This window comes from Heloderma suspectum, chromosome 2 (genome assembly GCF_057233095.1).
Source record: "Heloderma suspectum isolate Gila_16-S chromosome 2, 16-S_ref, whole genome shotgun sequence".
In the NCBI taxonomy this organism is placed as follows: domain Eukaryota; kingdom Metazoa; phylum Chordata; class Lepidosauria; order Squamata; family Helodermatidae; genus Heloderma; species Heloderma suspectum.
Genome location: NC_139459.1, coordinates 100,945,825 through 100,972,303, shown reverse-complemented (window position 1 = coordinate 100,972,303; position 26,479 = coordinate 100,945,825). Strand labels below are relative to the sequence as shown.

The window sequence follows — 26,479 nt, the reverse complement described above, 5'->3', positions numbered from 1 at the left end:
ATTGAGGCAAAAAAACTTGAGTCGTGGTGGACAGCTCAATGAAAATGTCCACCCAGTGTGTGGCAACTTTAAGAGAGGTGAATTTCAGCTAGAGATTATTTTCTGGCCTGCCTTTAAGATTTGTAAGATTGGTGGGCACTAGGGATCGGGGTTCTTGGTGGTGGCCCCTGCCCTATGGAACCCCCTCTCAAGAGACATACAGCTGGTTGTCACTGAGCTATCGGTTGTTGTTGAACTGTGGGTTATCTGTTGTTTAAATCCAGCTAAGATGACAAACCATTATTTGTTAGCCACAAACAACCCACAGTTCACAACCCAACAACAAACCATGGATTCTCTTCATGGGTTGTTTGTGGTTAACAAATCATGGTTTGGTAACATGACTGGGTTCAGACAACACAATAACTCAGATTTAACAACAACCCATGGTTCAACAACAACCTACACTCAACCCATACTCAACCCTTGAGCATGGGTGATCGTGTTATGTGAACCCAGTCACAGCTTTACACTTAAGTTAATGATTTCTTATTTAACTAAAAGCAGTTGCTCTCTTTGGAAAAACAATTTTGCATTTCATCAGAGCCAGCACAATTCTACTGAGATACAGGCTCACATTCCTAAATCATGTTTGTACATGAAGAAATGTTGGTAAAGTGAAAATGTTATTCTGCAAATGACATGATTTCTAATACAGGTATGATAAACTTTTCTGAAAAGAGACATTCAGATTCTTTTGTGAATATCTAGGATTGAACATTTTGCAACCAGCATGCTGCAATACCAGTTTAAATATAAAAGCTGAGGCATCTCTATAAGAAACTGACATTTACACATTATATATTATGCTTCTGTCTTGTAGAAAAAGACTAGTTTATCACAATGCACCAGAAGCCTCACCTGTGAGCCTGCAGCTACATTACTTATTAGGTGATTGTTGGGATGAGCAATCCAAAATGTTGAAACAGCCCTGCAAGAAATTAGTGGAACAGATTGACATATTGCAAATGGCAAATCCACATAAGATTCATTTTATTTATTTATTTATTTATTTATTTATTTCTATACCGCCCAATAGCCGAAGCTGTCTGGGTGGTTCACAAAAATTAAAACCAAACAACACACAATAAGACAATTTAAAATATATAGAACATTAACACCACAATATAACAATACAACCACAATAAAAACCTAGCAGCAGCGCAGGAGTTTAAAATACAGATTTAAAACATCAAAGCTAAAAATTTAGAAAGCTAAAATACTAAAATGCCTGGGAAAATAAAAAGGTCTTCACCTGGCGCCGACAGGAATACAATGTAGGTGCCAGATGAACCTCACTAGGGAGCTCATTCCAGAGCCGGGGTGCCACAGCAGAAAAAGCCCTCCTCCTAGTAGCCACCTGCCTCACTTCCTTTGGCAGGGGCTCATGGAGAAGGGCCACTGAGGATGATCTTAAGGTCCGGGCAGGCACATATGGGAGGAGGCAATCCTTCAGGTAACCTGGCCCCAAGCCGTTAAGGGCTTTGAATGTTAACACCAGCACTTTGAATCGGGCCCGGAAATGGACTGGCAGCCAGTGCAGCTGGAAAAGTACTGGCGTAATATGAGCTCGCAGGCCAGTCCCTCTTAACAATCTTGCTGCCCTATTTTGGACCAGCTGAAGTTTCCAGACCGTTTTCAAAGGCAGCCCCACGTATAATGCATTGCAGTAATCCAGATGAGAAGTTATCAGAGCATGGATCACTGTAGCTAGGCTATCTCTGTCCAGATAAGGGCATAGTTGGTATACCAGCCTAAGCTGATAAAAAGTGCTCCATGCCACTGAGTTCACCGGTGCCTCAAGTGACAGTTCTGGATCCAAGAGCACCCCCAAACTACAAACCTGATCCTTTAGGGGGAGTGCAACCCCCTCCAGAACAGGTTGAATATCACCTAGCCGGGCAGGCGAACCACCCACTAACAGTACCTCCGTCTTGTCTGGATTGAGTTTCAGTTTATTGGCCCTCATCCAGTCCATTACTGTGCCCAGACCCTGATTCAGAACAGCCACTGCCTCACCTGGTTTTGATGAGAAAAAGAGGTAGAGCTGGGTGTCATCCGCATATTGATGGCACCTCAGCCCACACCTCCGGATAACCTCCCCCAGCAGTTTCATGTAGATGTTAAACAGCATGGGGGATAAAACAGAGCCCTGTGGAACCCCATGGCACAATTGCCATGGCACAGAACAATAATCCCCCAGCACCACCTTCTGGAATCGGCCATCCAATTAGGAGCGGAACCACTGTAGTGCAGTGCCTCCAACTCCCAACCCAGACAACCTATCCAGAAGGTCGATGGTATCGAAAGCCGCTGAGAGGTCCAGGAGAATCAACAGGGTCGCACTCCCCCTGTCCCTCTCCCGGCAGAGGTCATCCTACAGGGCGACCAAGGCAGTTTCCGTTCCAAAACCAGGCCTGAAGCCCGATTGAAATGGATCTAGATAATCCGTTTCATTCAACAGTGCCTGGAGCTGTCCTACAACCACCCACTCAAGCACCTTGCCCAGGAAGGGGATTTTGGCCACTGGCCTATAATTGTTAACATCCTCTGGGTCCAGGTTAGGCTTTTTCAGGAGTGGTCTGATTACCACCTCTTTTAAAGCAGCAGGCACCACTCCCTCTCTCAAGGAGGAATTTACAACCTCCTGGACCCAGCCAGACATCCCCTCCTTGTTTGATTTAATAAGCCGTGAAGGGCAAGGGTCAAGCACACAAGTGGTCGATCGGACTTGGCCAAGCACCATGTCCGCATCCTCAGGCCTCAGTAACTGAAACTCATCCAATAAAACTGGACCAGACGGTGCTCTGAACGCCTCTACCAATGGAACTGCATTAATGGTGGTGTCCAATTCATGACGAATCTGAGCGATTTTATCTTCAAAGTGCCGTGCAAACTCGTCACAGCGTGCTACTGAGGGTTCCACCGTCTCTCTCCCTGGCAGGCCGCGAACCACTCGGTAACAGGCCGCGAACCACTCGGAAAATCTCCGCTGGACGACACTGAGAAGATGCAATGCTGGTGGAAAAGAACTGTCTCTTTTCCACCCTCACCGCCACAGAGTAGGCTCTATAGTGGGCTCTTACCTGTGTTCAGTCAGACTCAGCACGAGTTTTCCTCCACCTGCGTTCTAGCCATCTCCTCTCTTGCTTCATTGCCCTCAGCTCAGGTGTATACCAAGGAGCTGGCCAGGCTCTACTCAGAGGGAGAGGGTGCTTGGGTGCAATCATGTCAACCACCCGAGTCATCTCTGCATTCCACAGAGCGACCTGGGCTTCAACAGGAGCACCAGCCATACCAGCAGGAAAATCCCCCAGAGCCCTCTGGAATCCATTAATCTCCAGGGGCGGACCATTTTAATAGGTCCCCCACCCTTGCAGAGGCGGAAGGCTGCCATGAGTCTAAACCTCAGCAGGAAGTGATCTGTCCATGACAAAGGGACAGATGTTAATTCCTCCACTTTCAGATCACCATCCTCCCGCCCAGTCAAGAAAACCAGATCAAGCGTGTGTCCTTTTATATGCGTTGGGCCGATAACATGTTGGGACAGCCCCATGGTTGTCATGGCGGCCATGAAGTCCTGAGCTGCCCCGGATACAGCGGCCTCGGCATGGAATTTGAGATCCCCCAGGACCATCATCCTAGGGGTCCTCAACACCAAGTCCGAGACCACCTCCGTCAGCTCAGGCAGGGAGTCTGATGGGCAGCGGGGTGGGCGGTACACCAACAGAATCCCTAATCTGTCCCGGGTACCCAACACAAGGTACAAACACTCAAGATCTGCACTCGAATGAGCAGGAAGCCTGGAGAGGGAGATTGAATTCTTACAGACCACGGCAACCCCCCCTCCCCGACCCTCAAGTCGGTGTTGGTGCTGCACCGAGTACCCAGGAGGGCACAGCTGGGAGAGAGTGACCCCTCCCAGTTCCCCCACCCAGGTCTCAGTAATACATACCAGGTCAGCCCCCTCATCCACAATCAAATCATGGATGGTCTATTCATGGTCTAGTAACAAGAAAGTAGATAGTTTTATTTAAGCAATATTAATTATTATTTGGGGGAAGAAACTCCCATACATTGAGATACAATGTTTAAACAGTGCATAACCAGTAATTCCATTTTGGGCAACAAGCTGGGATAGCCTTATCTGGCTTTTATATAGAGATTTGCCTTCCTATAACGAGGATTAAGAGCTTAAAATGCAATTAATTACATACAGTTTGAATCATATCTGGAGGAAAGGATGTGTTTAACTAGATCATTGTGAATAAAATCCTTCTCTACACATAGTATTTGTTCAAACTGTTGTTCAGAACAATGAGCATTTTGTTTCCTAAAATAGGAATGCTGGCTTGGATCTCAAGACCCATGAGTGCAACCCCTCTCAAGGTATGCTCCCACTGGCAGAAATAGGGGAGGAGGGTAATTTTTGCTGATCCTCCTGCAGCCCCCTGAAGATTTGTTCTAGAGAGGGTTGAGGATCTCTCTGGAACAGTATGGGAGGTGGCACAAGTGGGAAGGGGAATCTGTTAATATCACCTCCTCCTCTTCCATCAGGTGGAGCCTTCACTAGATCAAAGGGTCTTCCATTCTGCAAAAAGAATTCCGCAATTCTAATTGCAGAATGGCAGCTCAGGATCCAAACCATTAAGTCACAGCCACAATTCAGCACACAGTTGTATGTCAAAGTTTACCTTATTTAGATGTCTTCCTTGCTGTAGTCTAAGGACTCAAGGCACATTGCAACTTGCAACATACATTTAGCCAATTTTATCTTATGACAAAACTGTCAGATAGACAAGTCAATTACCTTAGGCTAGCCTAAAGTCACCTAATGGGTTTCATCATGCAGCAGTGATTTGAATCTGGGTCTCCCATGACCAGACCTAGAACATATAGCATTGATTCTGTTCTGGCTGCACTGGTTGCCAGTGCGCTTTTGGCCAGAATTCAAAGTGCTGGTTACTACCTTTAAAGCTGCAACGGCTTGGGACCAGGCTATCTGAAGGACCACCTATACCCGTAGAACCCTGCCAGGCCATTAAGGTTGGCTTTCAAGACTCACAGGCTTGGCAGGAAGATCCATCAAGTGGGTGGGCAAAAGAGATGGGGCCTTCTCAGTGGTTGTCCCCATCACTATGGAACTCCATCCCACAGAAAATTTGCTTAGCACCCCAGCTGTGTGTTTTTAAATAGGTTTTAAAGACCTGGCTGTTCATATCACCTTTTACTTGATTAATTTGAAGCTGGCTTTTAAATGGATGATTTAAAATCTTTGCTGCTCTTTAATTATTTTATTAGTGGCTTTTGATAGTATTATTGAACTATGGATATTAATTTTGTAATTTTGTTTTTTATGAGGATTTTAGGTGATTAGATAGATATAGATATATGCATACACACACACACACACACACACACACACACCCTAAAATAAAGAAATCATCAGCACTTAAGCCAATATGCACAGATTTATGGTAATTCCCTAAAAAAGGAATTGTCCACGTACAAGATAACAAATCTCTTTCTCTCTTATTGAAAATATTTGTAGAGTGCCTTTTAGAATAAAAACTGTCCCAAGGAGTCATCCAACATATAGGGCCAGTTTGCATGATCAAAATAAGCCACAGTGTTACTGGAGGGTTGTTTCCCCTTCCAACAAGCCATGCCACCTGAGTCTGGATGACACAACAAGCAGTGCCAAGGTGGTGATTATGGAAATCACGCACTCCACGCGTCACAATTTCAATAAGCCACTGTGACTTACTTTGATTGAATAAGATCATAATTGTACAATATAGCATTACAAAAACTATAAAACAATACGGAAATTAATAAGTAATTTAAAAATCAGCAACAACACTAATATAAAAGCATCTAGCCCAGAAAAAACATTAAAATCCAATAACAACTACAGTTAAAACCACATCATACATTCAGCAACCCAACAGACTCCTTCTAGGGCAGGAGTCCTTGGAAAACAAAGGCATCCTTAGAGCCCTTTTAAAGACCTGCAGTGATGGATCCTGATATCCCCCAATTGGCAACAGGTGGGCATGTAAGTAAAGCTTTACCCAGCTTGATGTGGGTCAAGGTGGTCCTTCAAGTATCTAGGTGACAAACCTTTTCAGGCTTTAAAGGTCAATACCAGCGCTTTACATTGGGCCCAGAAATACCCCAGCAACCAATGCAAATGGTACAATGGGGATGCCACATGATCCAACCACCCAGCCCCCACCAGTACTCAGGCAGCCACATTTTGCACTGGTCAAAGTTTCTGAAGAGTCTTTGAAAACAACCCAATGAAGAACACATTACTGTAATCCATCCTGGATGTCACCAGTACATGGATAATTGAAGCAAGATCCATCCTAGAGTGGCTGGGTAGCTGGCCAGATGGGCAGCTAATAAATCAAACAAACAAACAAACAAACAAACAAACAATCAATCCTCTCCAGATAAGGTCACAGTTGGCATACCAGCCAAAGCTGGTTAAACCTGGCCACCACTGCCATTCGAGCTTCCCCAGCTAGTGCTGAGTCCAGGAGAACTCCCAGCATGTGCACTGGGACCTTCATCTCTTTTTCTACCCCTTGTTTAGCCAACTACTCACATGCAGTCTGCGGTTGGTACTGGCTCATAGTTTCCATAGACATGATCCCGCATGGCAGTGCACATTGTGCTATTCCTGTCTGTTGGAAGAAGTGTGCCTGGTTTGGTAACTAGTCCTAGATTGTGAAACAGTGTATTCCTCTGTTCAATGCCATCCTCCATGAAAAAACAATGGCCTAGTGTGTCATAACCAATGGTGTCCTTTATCTGCAGAAATACAAGTTTGTTATATCATTTCCAAATGCCTGGAGTGAGACTTGAGAAACGTATTACATTTTTACTATCTCGGGGGCACAGCTGCAATAAGACAGACACTTCAGTGTTAGCAATGTAACAATTTAATGACCCAAACACATTACCTCCCCACTCTGGAGTTGAGCTCAAGATTCGAATTCTTGCCAGAAACATTTCATATATTAACAGTGATTTGCACCTCACTTTGTCCAGATGCATCTATAGATAGACAGCAATAGTTGTGAAGCTCGGGAGTGAAATGCAGATTTTAAAGGGAATATAAACATTTTTCTAGCACACAAATTAACAAGGAAAAACTAAACTGAAGCTCCAACAGCAACCTGATACCAGCTTAAGCCTATTATCACCTGTAACTGTGGGGACCCACATGGTTGCCAATGGGGATCCAAACCACACTGATACCTTTCTTAATGGGCAGCCAAATAAACCAGCAGTAGCCGTTTTGTTGATTTCAATGGTGCTAGGGAAATGCTGCCCCCACAGGGCATTTCCCTGACTTGGTTAATACTTGCCCAAAGATCGACCACCAGTTCACACAAGCAGCTAATTACAAGGAGAGGTGTCCTTGTGGTTCAGATTTCTGGGGGCAACCATACTGCCTGGGTAATATGTGAAGTGGACGTTAGTCTCAGTCACCAAAAGCCAGCTCAAACAGTCACATGCTTCCATATGGAGGTACTAAAGCTTAGGCAAAGTGAAGTCTCATCTTCCATTTTCCTCTGCACCCTCTATGCTGAAGAGGAGTGAAGCCATTACAAGCTGTCTTATAGATGCCCAGCAAGTCCTACAGACAGTCATGACACCACCACTTCATCGTCACCAATATCAGAAGGGAACAGAAAGAGCATCAGTAAGTCCTCCCCCACCAACAATTTAGATTGGTGCAGATGTAACACCACCTAATCTCCTAGCTAAGGTCAGACCAGGAGTGTCTCAGAGGCTCTCCCCTCTAATGCTCTTCCCTTTTCAGATGTAAGAATACTTAATATTATCCCTGCCCCAGTGGTTTCACTAACCACAGTTTGTAACTCCATTTCTAACCATGGTTACAGACTGTGGTTTGGAGCTATTTGTGGTTAGCAAAACACTGGTGCAAATGTAATGCTAATCATACTTTGGTTTGAAGAGGAAAGAATAGGGGGAACTTGGACTAGAGGGAGAGGGAAGAAGGAAGAGGAAAGGGAATGAGAGGTTGAGCCTGCAAGATACTCCTGATCTTTTAATCTTGATTAGATTGCACTGTGCTATGTCTTCACTTCAGTCATTAGGTTTTTAACCAAGGCTGCTCATGCAATCTCAGTGCCTTGCTTCGGTCAAAAGACAGATAGACAGGGTTCCAGAAAGCCCACAGTTTTCTAAAAGTTAGTTAAAGAAATACATATTTTTGTTCTTCCCATCTCCCATTTCCAAACAATAATTTCACATTTGTCTAATTCACTGTTCCTACCAGCAAGCCATTTGTTGCATGAATGGTCACACATCTGGAGAAACAATGATGAATTGAAAGGCCTTCTACGTAAGTCCTGTAGCTGTACCCTCCTTTCTCATCCACATCTCCACAGCGGTGAAAGTGGACAGGGTAAGTTCCATGCACCTGCTGACCCATTTGTTTGAGTTCCACATAGGAGAGATGAACAGATGTGAAATTCTTCAAAATCTGCAGGAGCACAAAGGGATAATCAAATGGATTGTTCACCGATTACATTTTTTCAGATCGACAATCATCTGTCAAGTTACAACCTTTAGGACATCCATATAATCAAGTTACAAATGTAACAATATTGAAGGGTGTCCAAAGCAGTCATGTGTGAAATCCAATTATAGTGAAGAGCAAGGGGAAGAGGATGTACTTTAAATGAGTAAGGTCCCAAGTTCAGCTCTACTTAAAAGAGGTAGCTCTGGTAGCACAGCCGGACCTTGTTGCCCATTGGAGTAGCCAGTACTGGGCTAGGTTTGGACTTCATCTGTTAATCAAACATCACATACCAGCAATATGTAATACAGGGGTAGGCAACTTGTGGCCCTCCCGATGTTTTGGCCTACAATTCCCATTCGCCCTCGTCAGCAGAGCCAATGTTGAGGGATCATGGCAGCTGTAGGCCAAAACATGCCCACCCTTCATATAATAGGTGGGTTTATGAACCCTGATGTTGAAATACACCCAGCATCTCACACTCTTCCTGCTCAATCCCATCCACAGTGTTTTAATGACTGAAAGAAATTCCCACCATCAGGTAATGTCCACAAGAGCAAAAGCTACTGGAGATGTGACAGGAAGCAATGAGCATTTCCCCCATACCTTGATGTGTCCACCGAAAGTATCATAATTGAAGAACTGGCACTCTTTGCCAGTGTAACAGGAATCTTCCATCTCTCCCTTTATTACAATGTTCCTGGTGAGAACTCCAACCTCGGCCCTCATGTCCACTCCATCAATGACTTCTCCTATATGATGGAACTGAGGAGTTTCTGTTTCAAAGAGATTTACATTCAAAGAGAAAGCAAATGACAGGAATATGAAACAGTTGATTCTTTTCTATTGTAAATATAAGTAACCTGTTAGTACAGATATCGGACTCAGGGTTCCTTCCAAGAATTTGCCTTTGCCTGTATTCCATCCAGAATTAGCTCTTAAGAATTTGATGTTTTTGGCATTGTCTGAACAATTAATGCATCAGACGCAGACTGGCAAGAGGGATCGTTAAACAAGAATCCTCCTTCGTCTCTTACATCAACAAAAGGGGTGTTGGGATTTGTCCTCCATTGTCGTTTTGGAAAGACAGACTTACTTGACTTACAACAGTAACTGTTTTAGAATCTGCTTTAAAGAACTAGAGAACTTAAAAACACCTGGTGGATAAAGAAAGCTCAAGAAATCCAGCATTTTGCAGATGCCCATGATGCACGGGGCTTTTTTAATGCCACAAAGGCCATTTACGGACCAACAAACCATGGTACAAACCCCTTACACTCAATAGATGGTGCCAAACTTCTAAAGGACAAAGAGTCTATCGCACTGTGTTGGAAAGAGCATTATCACAACCTCCTTAACCGTAACTCTATTGTAGCTGGTGAGGTTTTCTTGCAAATCCCACAAAAACAAACCAGAGATGAGCTTGCAGTATCCCCTAGTTTGGAGGAAGTCAGTAAAGCCATTAACCAAATGAAAAACAATAAAGCTAGTGGACCCGATGGGTTCCCTGTTGAAGTCTTTAAAGAAGATGGGCCTGAAGCTATACATATGCTTCACAAGTTCATCGAAAAAATCTGGATGAGGAAGGAGATCCCAGCAGACTTCAGGGATGCCATAATGATCACTCTCTTTAAAAAGGGTGATAGAACAGATTGTGGAAACTATCAAGGTATCTCCCTTCTAGCTACGGCAGGCAAAATCCTGGCAAGGATCCTCGCAAACTGCCTTCTTCCTATCTCAGAAGACATCCTCCCTGAATCCCAAAATGGCTTCCGCCATTCCAGAGGGACAGTGGATAAGATCTTCACTGCACGACAGCTCCAAGAAAAATGCAGGGAGCAAAAACAACCCCTGTACATGGCATTTATTGATCTGACTAAGGCCTTCGACACTGTAAATAGTACTGCTCTCTGGACCATCCTTCTGAAAACTGGATGCCCTAATAAATTTGTGAACATTTTGCAGCTCCTCAATGACGACATGACAGCAACAATCTTGGATAACAATGGCTCTCAAAGTGATCCATTCCAAGTGGGATCAGGCATTAAACAGGGATGCATCATTGCTCCAACCTTATTCGCTATCTTCATCACTATGATTCTACACCTTGTTGAAAGGAAACTTCCCACTAGTGTAGAAATCATATATCGAACAGATGGAAAACGTTTTAATCTCAGTAGGCTGAAAGCAAGAAGTAAGGTAATTACATCCTCTGTCATAGAACTTCAATATGCTGATGATAACGTAATCTGCACACATTCTGAGGAAAATCTCCAAACTATCCTAAACATCTTTGCAGAAGCATATGAAAAGTTCTGTCTCTCGCTTAACATCAAAAAAACCCAAAGTGCTTTACCAGCAAGCACAAACCAATCCCTCTGTAGCACCATCAATCCAGCTAAACGGTGGGATGCTGGAAAATGTTGATCACTTTTCTCATCTTGGCAGCCATCTCTCCACAAAACCCGACATCGATGCTGAAATTCAGCATCGCCTGAGCTCTGCGACTGTAGCATTCTCCCGAATGAAGTGTAGAGTATTCAAGGATCGGGACACTCGCAGGGAGACCAACATGCTTGTTTACAAAGCCATTGTACTACCAACCTTACTGTACGCCTGTGAAACATGGACCACCTATAAACGCCACTCCCAACTTCTCGAAAAATTCCACCGATGCTGCCTCCGAAAAATTCTGCAAATTACTTGGGAAGACAGACAGACTAATGTGAGCGTACTGGAAGAAGCAAAGACCACCAGCGTTGAAACAATGATTCTCCAACATCAAGTTTGCTGGATCGGCCATGTTGTTTGAATGCCTGATTATCGTCTTCTGAAGCAGTTACTCTATTCCCAACTTATGAATGGAAAACGGAATATTGGTGGACAGCAAAAGAGATTTAAAGGTGTTCTTAAAGTTAATCTAAAAAAATGTAACATAAGCATTGAGAACTGGGAAGCTCTAACTCATGAGCGTTCCAACTGGAGGTCAGCCTATATTAAAGGCGCTATGGACTTTGAAGAAGCAAGAGTACAGGGCAAACGAGAGAAACGAGCTCAGTGGAAAGCAAGTCAAGAAAACCCTCACCATGACCGCCTTCCACCTGGAAACCTATGTCCTCACTGTGGGAGGCTTTGTAGATCCAGAATCAGCCTTTACAGCCACCTGCAGACCCACTGCTAGAGATTAATGTGCTGATTGACCTATCTTCTATGAATCTGTCTAATCCTTTTAAAGAGTTATCTATATAGACTCTATCTTTGGAAGACAATCTTACTCGGTCACGAGTGATCGCCATGATGATGATGAGGTGCTTTGAGCTATGACTTACTCATATTTCTTAAAAGCTCTCTAGTCCATGTTTATTTTTGTTATTTGTATTTTTGCACTGCAAAGTAGGTACACATACGTCGATCTTTTTTTTTTTTTTAATTGCCCTTGCCTATACATCGCAAAATGTCTTAATGGCGGCCCTAAACCCCAGGCTTCTGCTTGAGCTGCCGGCTGCCAGCTAGAAAGAGAGAAAACCACGTGGCATGAGAAAATACCCTGTTCAGTGACAAATTATTAATATTATTGACACATCACCCCAAAGCAGCAAAAACTCACAACTCTCTCATTAGCCAGCTAGTGATGGTAGTGAGCACTGGAAATGGCAACACTGCAACATGTTGTGATAAGGCTACGTAAATTACAGGGCAGCATCCAACGGTAGTCCTACTTAGTTTAGGCTCATTCATTTCAATGGTTCTACTCTGAATAGTACTATTGGCTACTACCCACCCACATACGCAGAGAGAGATACGCATACGCACACACACGTTTAGCTATTTCTTTTTCCAAAAAGAAGATTGGTTGTACAACAGCAATAAAAGCAGTGCTTAAGTTATCTGGATACACCAACACAGCAGCAATTTCCCTGAGAAAGAAGGTCTACTGGAAAGGACCATGGGGAAGTTACAGTAGAAGCGGGACTCTACGGAAAAAGCAGGCTCCGCTAGAGACCCTGGAGTGACTGTGAAGATAGCTTCATTTGCTAAAATTTCTACAATAATGATACCTAAACAATGAAACAAAGGGAGAGTTGCCATTTTAATCTCTAAAGAAAGGAGGCATCTGGTGAGGGGTAAACTTGCCAGTAGCTTTTCTTTTTCCTTTTACCATTCAGTTCCATATCAGAACTGTCTTTCTTAAATACATAATACTTAACATTTGTATATAGCTCTCAAGTGTTCAAATTGCTTTACATGCATTATCTAGTTGTAATCCTTACAACAACCCTGTAAGGTAAGTCAGCATTATTATCCCTCATATTGCAGATAAAGGGGCTGAGGCTGAGAGAGAGCAGTTTGCCTACGGGCCGCCACTGAGTTTATAGCAAATACAAGATTTCAACGAGGGATTTGCAATAGCTCAGTCTCTAAGCCACAATGCCACACCAGCTCTCAGATCCACTCACCATGTAGTTCTACTGAATTTAAAACATCCTGCCATGGTATAGTGCCAGGCATTGGATGATAAGCCAAACATCCAACAAAATGCTTAAAACCCAACATATGATAGGGGGCACATGCGGAAACACATGATGGAAGATAGAGCGATGCAGTGGCCAGACAGCCACCGGAGGGTATTTGAATGGTGCTGGCAGCCCAACTGCCTCTAAATGACAGCTAAAAGAAAGGCAGGGCTATAGAATAGAAGGGGGTAGGAGTCTCCTTGCTTGGGGTGCCATATGATCCGGTACTGGCTCTGCCCTTTGTTATAAAGAAAATAACCAGGTATGCTGTAATCCTGGCCCAACTGTATAAGAAACATGTCAGGATTTTACAACCCGCACTTAACAACTTGAATAAAGACCACTCCAGACCTCATTACATTGTTCATTGATGGTGGGCTGGACCCAGGTGTGCGCATTGGGGCTGGCAGAAGTGGACTTCCCCCTTCACTCCGTGGCAGACTGTCTGGTCCCCCACCCCCCAAAATGCTACACAGGGGTTAGGGGCCCTGTTGAATGAGGGAGGCTGTGGTGTAGGGGCTAAGGAGGAAAGGGGATCCCCCAAACAGGGTGGAGGCACCTTCCATGAGCAGCTGTCATGGGGAGCAGGGAGTAGGAAGTCTGCTTCTGCCTGCCATGTTGCACACACTTAAATCTGGATACAACCCATTAGATGTAAGTCTACAAGACTCACATAATAATCTATACGGATATAATAATTTCCACTGTATGATTTTTGTCACAGAAATTACTTGAGAGAACACTTTCATGAAAGAGATATCGTCTCCTATGTCTATGCATGGACAGACAACCCAAAGATGTATGACCCAGCTGAAGATCCGATGTGGCACTCCATAATTAAGTCCTTCTAAATTCTGTAACACGCTAAGTTTATGTAAATTGTAAATTTATCCCAAAGATTAGGATAGGATGCTGACAGTAGATAAGGATAGTAAGCGAGCTACATTCATAGCTTCAGAAACTGAAGGGATAATATGATTTTATAGGTGTTAAATGGCCTTTTCATCAGAATAATAAAAAATAAATAAAAATCCAGTTCTGCCATAGTAAAGATCCCAGTTAATAGTGGATGGGCCTCACGGCAGAGAGAACAGAATAATCAAATACAGCCCCAAAAGAAGAAGCTATACTATTTTGAATCTTGGTCTAGCTTCCATAAAAGCTTAAATTCTGAATTACTTTTTACAAAAGTTTACATCCAACTCTTAACCTGGTTGGGGAAGTCCTGCAAAATGTTTACTGAGCACCTTTGTAATGGTTCTTTCATCATGAATCATACAATGAATATAATTCCACCCCCAGCCCACCAATACACACCCCATACAAGTTGTTTCAAACAAACATAGATACAGAATTAATTCATATGAACATGCAAACTTAAAAAGTAAGAAGAAGAAAATTTAATGTAAAAGGAGGCTGCTCCGGAGGCTTAACAGCTCCAAGTGATTTCTTGCACCAAACCCCAGCAAGACTGTATATGCCTGAGAAGTAGGAAGGGATAAGGCTCTTGACAGATTTTTGGAACACTGAAGGAAACTGGATATTAAATGAATAGAAAGCCGAGGAACTGCTTCCATATGGGAATAATTTGCTTGCCTTTCCTCATTCATGTGAGAGAGTTGGCACAAGGTTTCTGCAGATGCTGAAGTCTGAGGACTAAGAGAAGCAGAGAATAAAATTTCACTGCTAAGATGATGATATCTGTATTTCAAGCAGAAGGGGCAGCATACTACACCAGAAAAATTTTGCCCCAGAGAATACTCAGGATTCATATGAAACTAAAGGCACAGGCGCTAAGAGGAAATAGAAATCTCTAAGTTGGCAGTTCTTGGAATGTTAGGCTATGTGCTCCTTTGCACACAACTACAAGTGTTACAGTACACCCTCCTACCCTGTGTATGTTAGCTTCAGTTCTTTCTCCTCTCCTGCCACTGCTACAACGTCCAGGTTTGGGTGACCTCAAATCTTCCTGCCATCCCACATTTCCAAACCTTGAAATCCCAGTATGCTCCAGTCAACCAAGTACATGCTAATGTAATTGCTAATCATGGCTCCCAGTTGGTGACAAGTTCCTCACTTTTCCACCACTTCACTAATCAGATGACTTTTTCTAGATGGGACTGGACAAGGCAGCTGAGTAGGAGAGAGCATTCTGCTCTTTCCTCATGTCTTCCTCCTAGTAGAAGTCTATCAGGAAGATGTGTATAACTGTAGAACTTTGGGAAATTGAGAAAATTCTTTGCCCTCTGGATTGTTTTGGAAATGTGATAAGATTATGGAAGAAGTATGAGAGCAGCAGTAGGAGTGTGGCTGTCCACTACCACAAGATTTTTAAAGTATTCCCAGATGAGTAATGTAGTACTCCTCCGGGTCCTACTACCACACTATGAGAACCACTTGTCCACAAAACAGCAGTAGTTTTTAAGTGTAGCTGAATATATTTGAATAATGAAGACTGCAATCCTACCCACACTTACCTGGGAGTAAGTCCCATTGAACATAGTAAGACTTACTTCTGAGTAGACATGCACAGGATTGCTCTGTAAGAAACACTGAATTTAACACAGAAACTATTAAGAATTAGTGCCAAAGCTTTTATGGAGCATTTTCTCTCCATTTGCATTTGAATTCCTTGTACATCCCAAAGCCTAAACAGCAACAGCACTTTACATGGCAATCCTGCTATCTATGAGTACACTAGTGTTATACTGGCATTTTCCATAGTGGAAACAGGGGGAATGAGAGAAGTGCATCCTTAAAGTCCTAATTGGGCCATAAACATCCAGATGGAAACATGCATCTGTTGTTCACACTTGCAGGATATGCTAACAGAATCCTTGTGTATCCAGAGCAAGCATGATTGTTATGCAAAGTTGAAGCCAGACCAAGGGCTGCTTTTCATAAAGGCCCTGTGTAGAAACAATACTGGAGTTCTCCTAGCTATGGTAAGATACCAGGAGTAGCTCACAGGATTGCACACACTTTCCCAATCTCTTGGGAGCTAATTTCCCACTGCATCCTCAACTGTGATTAAGCATTACATCAGCATCAATGTTAACCATGGTAAGGGTAATCAGAGCACCTTCCAGATGTTAACCAAACAGCTGAATTATTTGGAATGGTTATAATTTCTATGGCAACTGGTTCCCCATGGTTTGTATTCAAACATGCTCAAACATTACCACATGTCAGTGCGTGTTCTGGCCATCCTCAGCTAGCATCAGTCTTATTTCCCCCCTAAATGGGTAACCTGAAGTTTAAAATAAAATTAAAAACCTTAAAAACAAACGGTGACTATCCCTTTAAATAAACAGCCACTTCTACACACATTGTGTAAGCAGTATTAACCCCTTCATGGATCACTGCCTTGTTGTGGCAAAGGGGCTTGCGTAACTCAGTGAAGCCATAAGCTATGCCGTGCAGGGCCACCCAAGATGGACAGGTCATGGCAGAGAGTTCTGACAAAATGTGGTCCACTGGAGAAGGAAATGGCAACCCACTCCAGTATTCTTGCCAAGAAAACCCCATGGAACGTATCACAAGGCAAAAAGAGATGACGCCGGAAGATGAGCCCCTCAGGTCGGAAGGTGTCCAATATGCTACTGGGGAAGAGCAGAGGGTATTTCCAAATAGCGCCAGAAAGAGTGAAGCGGCTGGGCCAAAGCCGAAAGGACACTCAGCTGTGGATGTGTCTGGTGGTGAAAAGAAAATCCGATGCAGTAAAGAACAATATTGTTTAGGAACCTGGAATGTCAGATCAATGAATCAAGGTAAGCTGGAGATGGTCAAACATGAGATGCCAAGATTGAACATCGACATCTTGGGAATCAGCAAACTAAAATGGACAAGCATGTGCGAATTTAATTCAGGTGACCATCGTATCTACTACTGTGGGCAAGAATCCCTTAGAAGAAATGGAGTAGCACTCATAGTCAACAAAAGGGTGGGAAAAGCAGTACTGGGGGACAATCTCAAAAACGATAGAATGATCTCAGTACGAATCCAAGGCAAACCATTCAACATCACAGTCATTCAAGTCTATGCCCTAACCACTGAGGCTGAAGAAGCCGACGTTGATCGGTTCTATGAAGACCTACAACACCTTCTAGAACTAACACCAAAAAAAGATGTCCTTTTCATCATAGGGGATTGGAATGCTAAAGTAGGAAGTCAAGAAATCACCAGGATAACAGGCAAGCATGGCCTTGGTGTACAAAAGGAAGCAGGACAAAGTCTAATAGAGTTTTGCTGATCATAGCAAACACGCTTTTCCAACAGCACAAGAGGTGACTCTACACATGGACATCACCAGATAGTCAATATCGAAATCAGATTGATTATGTACTTTGCAGCCAAAGATGGAGAAGCCCTGTACAGTCAGTAAAAACAAGACCTGGAGCTGACTGTGGCTCAGATCATGAGCTGCTTGTTGCAAAATTTCGGCTTAAATTGAAGAACATAGAGAAAACCACTAAACCATTCAGGTATGACCTCAATCATATCCCTTATGAATATACAGTGGAGGTGAGGAATAGATTTAAGGGATTAGACCTGATAGACAGAGTGCCTGAGGAACTATGGATGGAGGTCCGTAACATTGTTCAGGAGGAAGCAACTCAATCCATCCCAAAGAAAAAGAAATGCAAGAAAGCAAAGGGGCTGTCTGATGAGGCTTTACAAGTAGCTGAGGAAAGAAGGGAAGCGAAAAGCAAGGGAGAAAGGGGAAGATATATCCAACTGAATGCAGAGTTCCAGAGAATAGCAAGGAGAGACAAGAAGGCCTTCTTAAATGAACAATGCAAAGAAATCGAGGAAAACAATAGAATGGGAAAGACCAGAGATCTTTTCAAGAAAATCGGAGATATCAAGGGAACGTTTTGTGCAAAGATGGGCATGATAAAGGACAAAGAAGGCAGGGACCTAACAGAAGCAGATGAGATTAAGGTGGCAAGAATACACAGAAGAACTATACAGGAAAGATCTGAATGTCCCTGATAGCCATGATAGTGCAGTCACTGAACTTGAGCCGGACATCCTTGAGAGTGAAGTCAAATGGGCCTTAGGAAGCATTACTAACAACAAAACTAGCAGAAATGACAGTATTCCAGCTGAGCTATTTAAAATCCTAAAAGATGATGCTGTTAAAGTGCTGCACTCAATATGCCAGCACATTTGAAACACTCAACAGTGGCCACAAGGCTGGAAAAGGTCAGTTTCCATTCCAGTTCCAAAGAAGGGCAATGCCAAAGAGGGTTCAAACTACCGTACAATTGCACTCATTTCACATGCCAGCAAGGTGATGCTCAAAATCGTACAAGCTAGGTTTCAGCACTTTGTGAACCGAGAACTACCGGAAGTACAAGCTGGGTTTCGAAGAGGCAGAGGAATTAGAGATCAAATCGTCAACATTTGCTGGATCATGGAGAAAGCAAGAGAATTCCAGAAAGACGTCTCTTTCTGCTTCATTGACTACGCTAAAGCCTTTGATTGTGTGGATCACAACAAACTCTGGCAAATTCTTAAAGAGATGGGAGTACCAGACCACCTTACCTGTCTCCTGAGAAACCTGTACGAGGGTCAAGAAGCAACAGTAAGAACCAGACATGGAACAACTGATTGGTTCAAAATTGAGAAAGGAGTATGACAAAGCTGTATATTGTTGCCCTGCTTATTTAACTTATATGCAGAGTACATCATGAGAAACGCCGGGTTGGATGAATCACAGGTCAGAGTTAAGATTCCTGGGAGAATTATCAACAACCTCCGATACACAGACGATACCACCCTAATGGCAGAAAGCGAAGCAGATCTAAAGAGCCTCTTGTTGAGGGTCAAAGAGGAGAGTACAAAAGCTGGTTTGAAACTCAACATTAAAAAAACCAAGATCATGGCATCTGGCCCCATTACTTCCTGGCATATAGAAGGGGAAGAAATGGAAGCAGTGACAGATTTTATTTTCTTGGGCTCCAAGATCACTGCAGACGGTGACTGTAGCCATGAAATTAAGATGCTTGCTCCTTGGGAGGAAAGCTATGGCAAACCTAGACAGCATAGTAAGAAGCAGAGACATCATCTAGCCGACAAAGGTCTGTATAATCAAAGCTATGGTTTTCCCAGTAGTACTGTATGGCTGTCAGAGCTGGACTATACAGAAGGCTGAGCGCCCAAGAATTGATGCGTTTGAACTGTGGTGCTGGAGAAGACTCTTACGAGTCCCCTGGACTGCAAGGAGGTCAAATCAGTCAATCCTAACGGAAATCAAGCCTGACTGCTCATTGGAAGGACAGATACTGAAGCTGAAGCTCAAATATTCTGGCCACCTAATGCAAAGAGAAAACTCCCTGGAAAAGACCCTGATGCTGGGAAAGACTAAGGGCAAAAGGAGAAGGCGACGGCAGAGGATGAGATGGCTAGATAGCATCACCGATGCAATGAATATGAACTTGAGCATGCTCCGGGAGACAGCAGAGGACAGGAAGGCCTGGCATGCTATGGTTCATGGGGTCACGATGACTCGGACACGACTTAACGACTGAACAACAACAACAAGCAGTACTAATCCACCATACAATGTCATGGGTTAAAACGCACGTGCGCGCGCGCGCGCACACACACACACACACACATTTTTACAAAGGCAGTTCCCCTTCATCTTTCAACACTGGAACTGACACATAAGTCACCAGGGGAAGAATTTCTTTTTGTGCTTCATGTGGCTTCCCTCACAGGTATACTGCTTCGCAATTCCTTCATTCACCAGAAGAAGCCTTCAAGCACTAACTTGGGAAGAAATGTAACAGGTAAAGAGAGCCTGGTGTTTCCCTCTTAAGCAAGACATGAAACACTGATTAGCCTTAACTGGGTTAAAGCTGGTGGGTGAAGTGTGAGAGAGAAATCCTAAATAGAGAGAGGGAGAAGAGAAGATTGGAGCTGGTAGGAGAGAGAACATGATCCCAATCTCTTAGCTCAAGTGAAGAGTTCCCTGACCTGCGTCCACACTATTCAAGATGAGAAGGTCTGCCATGTGCCCCTGTAGCAGACATGGTGCAAACAGTACAGAAAGAAAGAACAGTGAACACAACAAAAGATGATGACAGGCAACACTGCTAAGAAAGCAGCTCAAAACAAGTGAGTGCGATGAAACTGCACACAAAGTTAAATCTGTAAAAAAGGAAGTGGTTATCCCACAAAAGGGTGAGCTGTACTTTAATCAAGCCCAGCACAAAACAGATTTAAACATGTGCTATGCATCATGAGATCTGAAACTTCCCTTCCATTAGCACTGTGCTGATAGAGACAATGCCATGTCAGGGTCAAATGAGGATTTTAGACAGGAGTAGATATTAAGCAGCTGGAAAATGTTCTCAGAGCCAGAATATCATTGTGACTGCATTAATATTAGGCAGCAGGGCCATAAATCACAAGGAAATACAAAGCTTGCAACATATGCTTATTCCCCTCCACCCCTGCCCCTTTGAGCTCTTACCTCTAACTTTGACTTGGTATCTGTTGCATTCTGGACAAGGAAGAAGGGTGAATTCTTCTGCCTGGTACATGGAATAATCAGTGCTTGCAACAACAACCTGGTCTTCAGGCTTCCAGGTACTAATATCATCTGACAGATCCAGTATCACTCCATGCACTGCTTCAACCTGGAAACCCCACTTTGGAACACCTTAGACAAATAAAAAAAAAAATTATTTGGTTTTATTTTAGTTTTTAAAAAATCTATGCCACTTTTCCATGTGCTCTAAGCCAGTTTACATCAAAACAGTTACATAGACATTCAACGAAATCAACACAATCAAAAAATCATCACTCAGTGCTGAAGTGAGATTACCCATTACTTATCTCCCTCCCTCCCTCCCTCCCGCCCCATGTGTGTTCACTGCCCCACCCCCAACTTATTGTTCCAATAGCAAATTTGTGGTCCCATTCCAACCAGTAGGACAGTGATACAGGACCCACCACAAACAAAGTAGGAGTTTTTTTTCACACTGAGGGGAATCCCCTAAAGTATGAGGGAAAATATTAGGTGTAAAAAACAAAAAGGGGACAGGAAAAAAAACCCACCACTGTATAAATGCATAAAGGCCTCCCACAAGAACAGAAGATTAGAAACTAATGGGGAGGGCTTTCTATTAACAGGGTACCACAACTGAGAAGGCTCTTCCTCTTGTAGCCACCTGCCTAGCTTCCTTTGGCGGGGACACCCAAAGGAGGTCCTCTGAAGATGACCTAAGGGTCCAAGCAGGTACCTACGGGAGGAGAGGTTCCTTTAGATACTCTGGTCCAAACAGTTTAGAGCTTTAAAGGTCAACACTTTGAGTTGGGTTCAGAACTGATGACGCACTGGTGTCACATGATCATATCAGCCAGTCCCAGTTAGTAGCCTAGCAGCTTTATTTTCAACTAACTGAAGTTTCTGAGCCATCTTCCAAGGTAGCCCCATGTACAACACATTGCAGTACTCCAACCAGAAGGTTACCAGAGCATGGCTAATTGTCACCAAGCTATCTTTGTCCGGATAGGGTTGCAGCTTATATATCAACATAAGCTGATAAAAGGTGCTCCTAGTCAAGAACACTTGTACCTCATGTGGCAATGATGGATCCAGGAGCACCCCAAAGCTGCATATCTGATTTTTTAGGGGGAGTGTACCCCCCCCCCGCCCCCCAGAGCAGGCTGAACTCAGCCAGGCAGATGAACCACCCAGTAACAATACCTCTGTCTTGTCTGGATTGAGCTTCATCTTATTGGCTTTCATCCAAACCATTACTCTACTTAGGGTGCAATCCTATCGGGATGCCTGTCAGCTTCCAGATTTGGAGACTGACAGATATCCTATGCAGAGCGGGAGGAGCAAAGAGGTGATCTTAGTTTCTGCACTCCTCCCACCCTGCATTTTTGCTAGATGGGCTTTTTCACCCATCTAGCTGGGGCTTTGCGGAGCGGGAGGGAAGGAGGCTGGCAAGGCCAGAGGGTTCTTCATAAGCCATCCTCCCCAGTCCCCTCTTCACCCACAGAACTGCCCCCTTTCCCTCCTCCCCAAGGTCACCTTTGCGACCTTGGAGAAGCAGCCAATGCTATTCTTTCCACGCCAGCTATGAGGAGGAGGGGTCAGAGAGCTCGGACTCCTGTGTCCGAGGTCGGAGCACTGTCTCCAACCTCAGATCCAAGAATCCGAACTATCCTATGGCCCCCCAGACACTGTCTAAGGGCCATAAGATTGCTCTCTTAGGCACAGATTCAGAACATCCACTGCCTCACCTGGGTTAGATGAAAAGGAGAGGCAAAACTGGATGTCATCTGCATACTGATGAACCTCAGCCTACATCCCTGGAAATCCTCCCCCAGTAATTTCATGTAGATGTAGAATAACATGGGGGATAAAACTGAGCCATGACATAATGGCCATGGAACAGAGCACCACCTTCTGGTAATGGCCATCCAAGTAGGAATGGAACCATTGTAAAACAGTGCCCGCAACTCCCAACGCAGACAGCTGATCCAGAAGGATACCATGGTTGATGGTACTGAAAGTCGCTGAGAGGTCCAAGAGAACTAACAGAGTCACGCTCCCCCATCTCTCTCTTGGCAAAGGTAATCCCACAGGGCTCAAATCAGGCTAAAGTGGCATTGAAAACGATCTAGAAAATCAGCTCTGAGAATGCCTGAAGTTGACTGGCAATGCTCAAGCACCTTGCCTAAGGAGGGGATGTTACCAACTGGCCTATAGCTGTCCTCCATTTCTGGATCCAGGTTATGTTTCTTCAGGAGTGGCCTGATTACTACCTCTTTGAAAGAGGCTGGTACCACCCTTCCTTTCAAAGTGTGTGTGTGGGGGAGTTCACTCTTTATTTCGGTCAAACGACCAAAAGAGCACAATAATCAACATAAAACACATTGACAAATAATAGGAAATAAGACTATATATGTATAAAACCAAAAAACTATAATAGTTCTAGACATTTCAGAAAAGTTCTAGACATTTCAAAGAATATATATATATATATATATATATTTACTGAGTGAGTTGAGTAAATTCTTGACAGATTTTGCTTGCTGCTGCAAAACATTTGGCAGCAATAAGAGTAATGGATGCTTTTTTATCAGCGAGAAATAAAAGGACATATGCATCGAAGCGTCCTGGCAGTTTAGATAAAGTGGGATCAATAAAAGTTTTACGAATGTCACAATAAAAAAGACAGTACAGAAGAACATGGGTCACTGTTTCAATCTCTCCTGAGTTACAGGGACACTTCCGTTCATAGTAGGGAGTTTTACAGAACCTGCCCTCCAAGACAGCTGAGGGGAGAGAATTGAGACGTGCCAATGTAAAAGCTCTGTGGTACTTCTGGACTGAGAGCGAATAGAAGTAATTTGCTGGTTTGTGAAGTCGAAGTGCAGTATCAATTAAAGTGGAATTTGAAGTTAAACTCAAGTCAACTTGATATTCAATATCTGCTAGGCGTTGCCTGAGTGTTGCTCTGGTCTTCTCATACCCCAGAGAAATCAAATAACTAGGGGAGAGTCCATGAGACAGAAGCTTTTGTGATAAAACTTTAGTCCAGAAAGACAGATACATCCTGAAAGATTAATGGAGCTAGGCCTGCTGGGGAAAAAATTAACTTTGACCAAAAGTTAAAAATGGCAAGCCAGGCCCTAGTTTCAACCTTCTGGAGGCCAACTTCTAGTCTCAAAGCAGTGTTAGAAACACAGCAGGGCACCTGGAGGACAGCTCTCAGGAATTTTGATTGTACTGCTTCCATGGGGACAAAACTGGGATAGGGGCCAAGTTGTGCACCATACAAGAGATGGGCTAATGATTTGGCCACAAACAGCGTTACCGCTGCCGGTACACAGTGACTGCCTCTTGTACGGAAGAAATTTAAAAAAGCAGTGGCACTTCTTTGGGCTGTCTGAGTGACATATTCTGCATGCGCCTTCCAGCTGCCATTGGCTTGGAAAACAACACCCAGGTATTTAAAGATTTTTGCCTGCTCAATCTTATGGCCATTAACAATCCAACTGTATGTCCTTGGTCTTTTGGCGAAGACCGTGATCTTTGTCTTCTGATAATTTATTTGCAGATGTTCATCATGACAATATTGGGCCAGGGCCTATAGGTGACTGAGACAGGATTACTGCATTATCAGCATAAAGTAGCACCGATAGGTGTCTATCAGCTAGCTTGGGAGGGTGGATGTCAAAACAGTCAAGAGCTTTAACTAATGAGTTTATGTAAAAGTTAAACAACAGAGGAGAAAGTTTGCAACTTTGCTTTACACCTTTGAATGTTGAAACAGGGCTAGACAACAGACCTGCTGGGTTGCATCTAATTTTTAAAGTGGTGCTTTTATGTAACTTATACATAAGAAGTAGTAAGTGGTGATCCACCGAAGTAGCCTCAAGTTTATGCCGAAGTTTATCTCTGGAGATGGAATCAAAGGCAGATTTAAGATCTACAAAAGCTGCGAACAGGGAAGTTTTAAATTTATTGATGTGTTTCTCCACAAAATGTTGAAGGATTAAAGCTTGGTCCATAGTGGATTGGCCTGATCTAAAGCCAGCCTGTTCATCAGCCAGAATGTTTTCATGTTCCATCCAAGATTGAAATTTCCAATAGAGGTGCCTGGCATATAGCTTGCTAACAATGGTAAGTACGCTGATTGGGTGGTAATTGTCTGGGTCATCTTTCCTTCCCTTTTTAAAGATGGGGATGATGATAGCCAAGTCCCAATCTGGAGGAATATGGGCAGTTCAATCTATGTATGTGAAGAGAGTAGCTAGAATAGGAGCCCACCAATCAATATTTCTTCTGATTAGCTCTGGAGGTATATAGTCACAGCCAGAGGCCTTGCCAGGTTTTAGTTGGTTTACCAGATCAATGATCTCAGAGATTGAGACAGGATTCAATGAGGGGTCCTGAGATACCCTCCATCCGGAAAGTAGGTGCCTCCTCTTCTGCATATACTGCATGAAAATGTGTCTCCCATATCTCAGAAGAGATACGACAGTCCAGACGTGTTGGACCACAGCTGGAAGCACTGTAGTCAAGCGCCAGAAGAAGGCTGTATCTTTGGACCTCAAAGCATGAATGAGTTGTTCCCACCCTGCTTTTTGAGCACACTCCTTTTTGGCCTTAAGCAGGGTTTTAAGCACTCTTCCTTTCAAAGTGGAATTTACAAACTCCTTGACCCAACTGGCCATCCCGAGGTCCTGAGCCACACAAGATTGAACAGCCCCCGCATGGATATTGAGGTCCCACAGGACAATCATCATGGGAGTCCACAGCACAAGTCCAAGACCATCTCTGTCAGCTCAAGCAGGGAAACTGCTGGGCAGTGGAGTGGATGGTAAACCAGCAGAATCCCTAAACTTTTCTCCCCCATCCCCACACCATGATTGTGTGGGGAAACTGGGGAGGATGAGCTCCCACCATAAGTCCTCAGGGCCTTAAACTTCTTTTAGTTATTTATTATTATTTTGTAAAACGAGTGAGAAGGGGGCAGAAGGAAGTTCTTACACAACACAGATGAGAGTTAGGAAAGGGACAGCAGAGCTGAAGAGTTATGGAGAATCCTCCAACTGAACCACCATGTACAGTGTAAACAGCTGTCCATCACAAGTACATGCTCTGTAATTATAATATAGGCAAAGACTTGTAAACGAAATCTAGACTGTGGCCAGCTATGAGACGTCATTCTGTACGAACCTCTAATTTTTGCTTATATACTCTGGGAGGGAATATAACAACCTACTTTCTCTTTCATGTCAGATGGACCTCAGTAGGTATGCTTCCCTTTTTAAAACACATTTGGTGCCAGGTAATTACTCTTCCAGTACATTAATGAAAGAGTTGCCAAGACCACAGTTTCTTTTTCTTGCTTAAAGTTAAGAAAGTGGCTAGGGACCCTTTGCGATCATCATACACTTATTTCTATAAAAGGCTAGGTTTTTTTAAACCACCTTCCGTTGCTGTGGCTAGTAAAAACACTTTAGCTCAAGGCATTTTATTCTGTCAGAGCTACCAAGTATGGTTTCTTCAGAAACATCTTTCCAAAATGTATTCCAGAAGGTCTGAAAGGTTATTTTGTAAAGAAACCAAAAATGAAAATAATGCAATAAATAAGTATCTGTAAAGCTGTAAGGTTTTTTATGAACAGTAGGTTGGTCTACTCTTCCATCTTGCTGTATTCTATTAGTTTTGCCTATAAGCACAGGGACAGAAAAATCTACATTCCTATTAATCTGGATTTTTACTTTAGAGCCGACATAAACTTCTGGCTTCAAACCAGATCACAGCATGCCATGAACAAAACACAGGTGCACAGCTGCAAGGTGCATTTGAAGTTAAGTAGTT

At 43.5% G+C, this 26,479-nt stretch overlaps 1 protein-coding gene across 6 annotated transcripts in view; it reads right to left on the bottom strand.

Annotated features, from left to right (window-relative positions):
- CEMIP2 (cell migration inducing hyaluronidase 2) overlaps nucleotides 1-26,479 on the bottom strand; it is an 89,602-nt gene that overhangs the window by 21,445 nt on the left and 41,678 nt on the right. For all 6 annotated transcript variants that reach the window (XR_014787765.1, XM_084834320.1, XM_084834319.1 and 3 more), the window contains 5 exons: nucleotides 20,600-20,788; nucleotides 9,206-9,375; nucleotides 8,354-8,563; nucleotides 6,653-6,858; nucleotides 901-970 (listed from right to left, as the gene is read on the bottom strand). Coding sequence is in view for 5 of the 6 variants with exons in the window: in XM_084834320.1 (XP_084690446.1) it covers nucleotides 901-970; nucleotides 6,653-6,858; nucleotides 8,354-8,563; nucleotides 9,206-9,375; nucleotides 20,600-20,788 (845 nt within the window). In the remaining variant the exon portion in view is untranslated. The remainder of the gene's footprint in view (nucleotides 1-900; nucleotides 971-6,652; nucleotides 6,859-8,353; nucleotides 8,564-9,205; nucleotides 9,376-20,599; nucleotides 20,789-26,479) is intronic.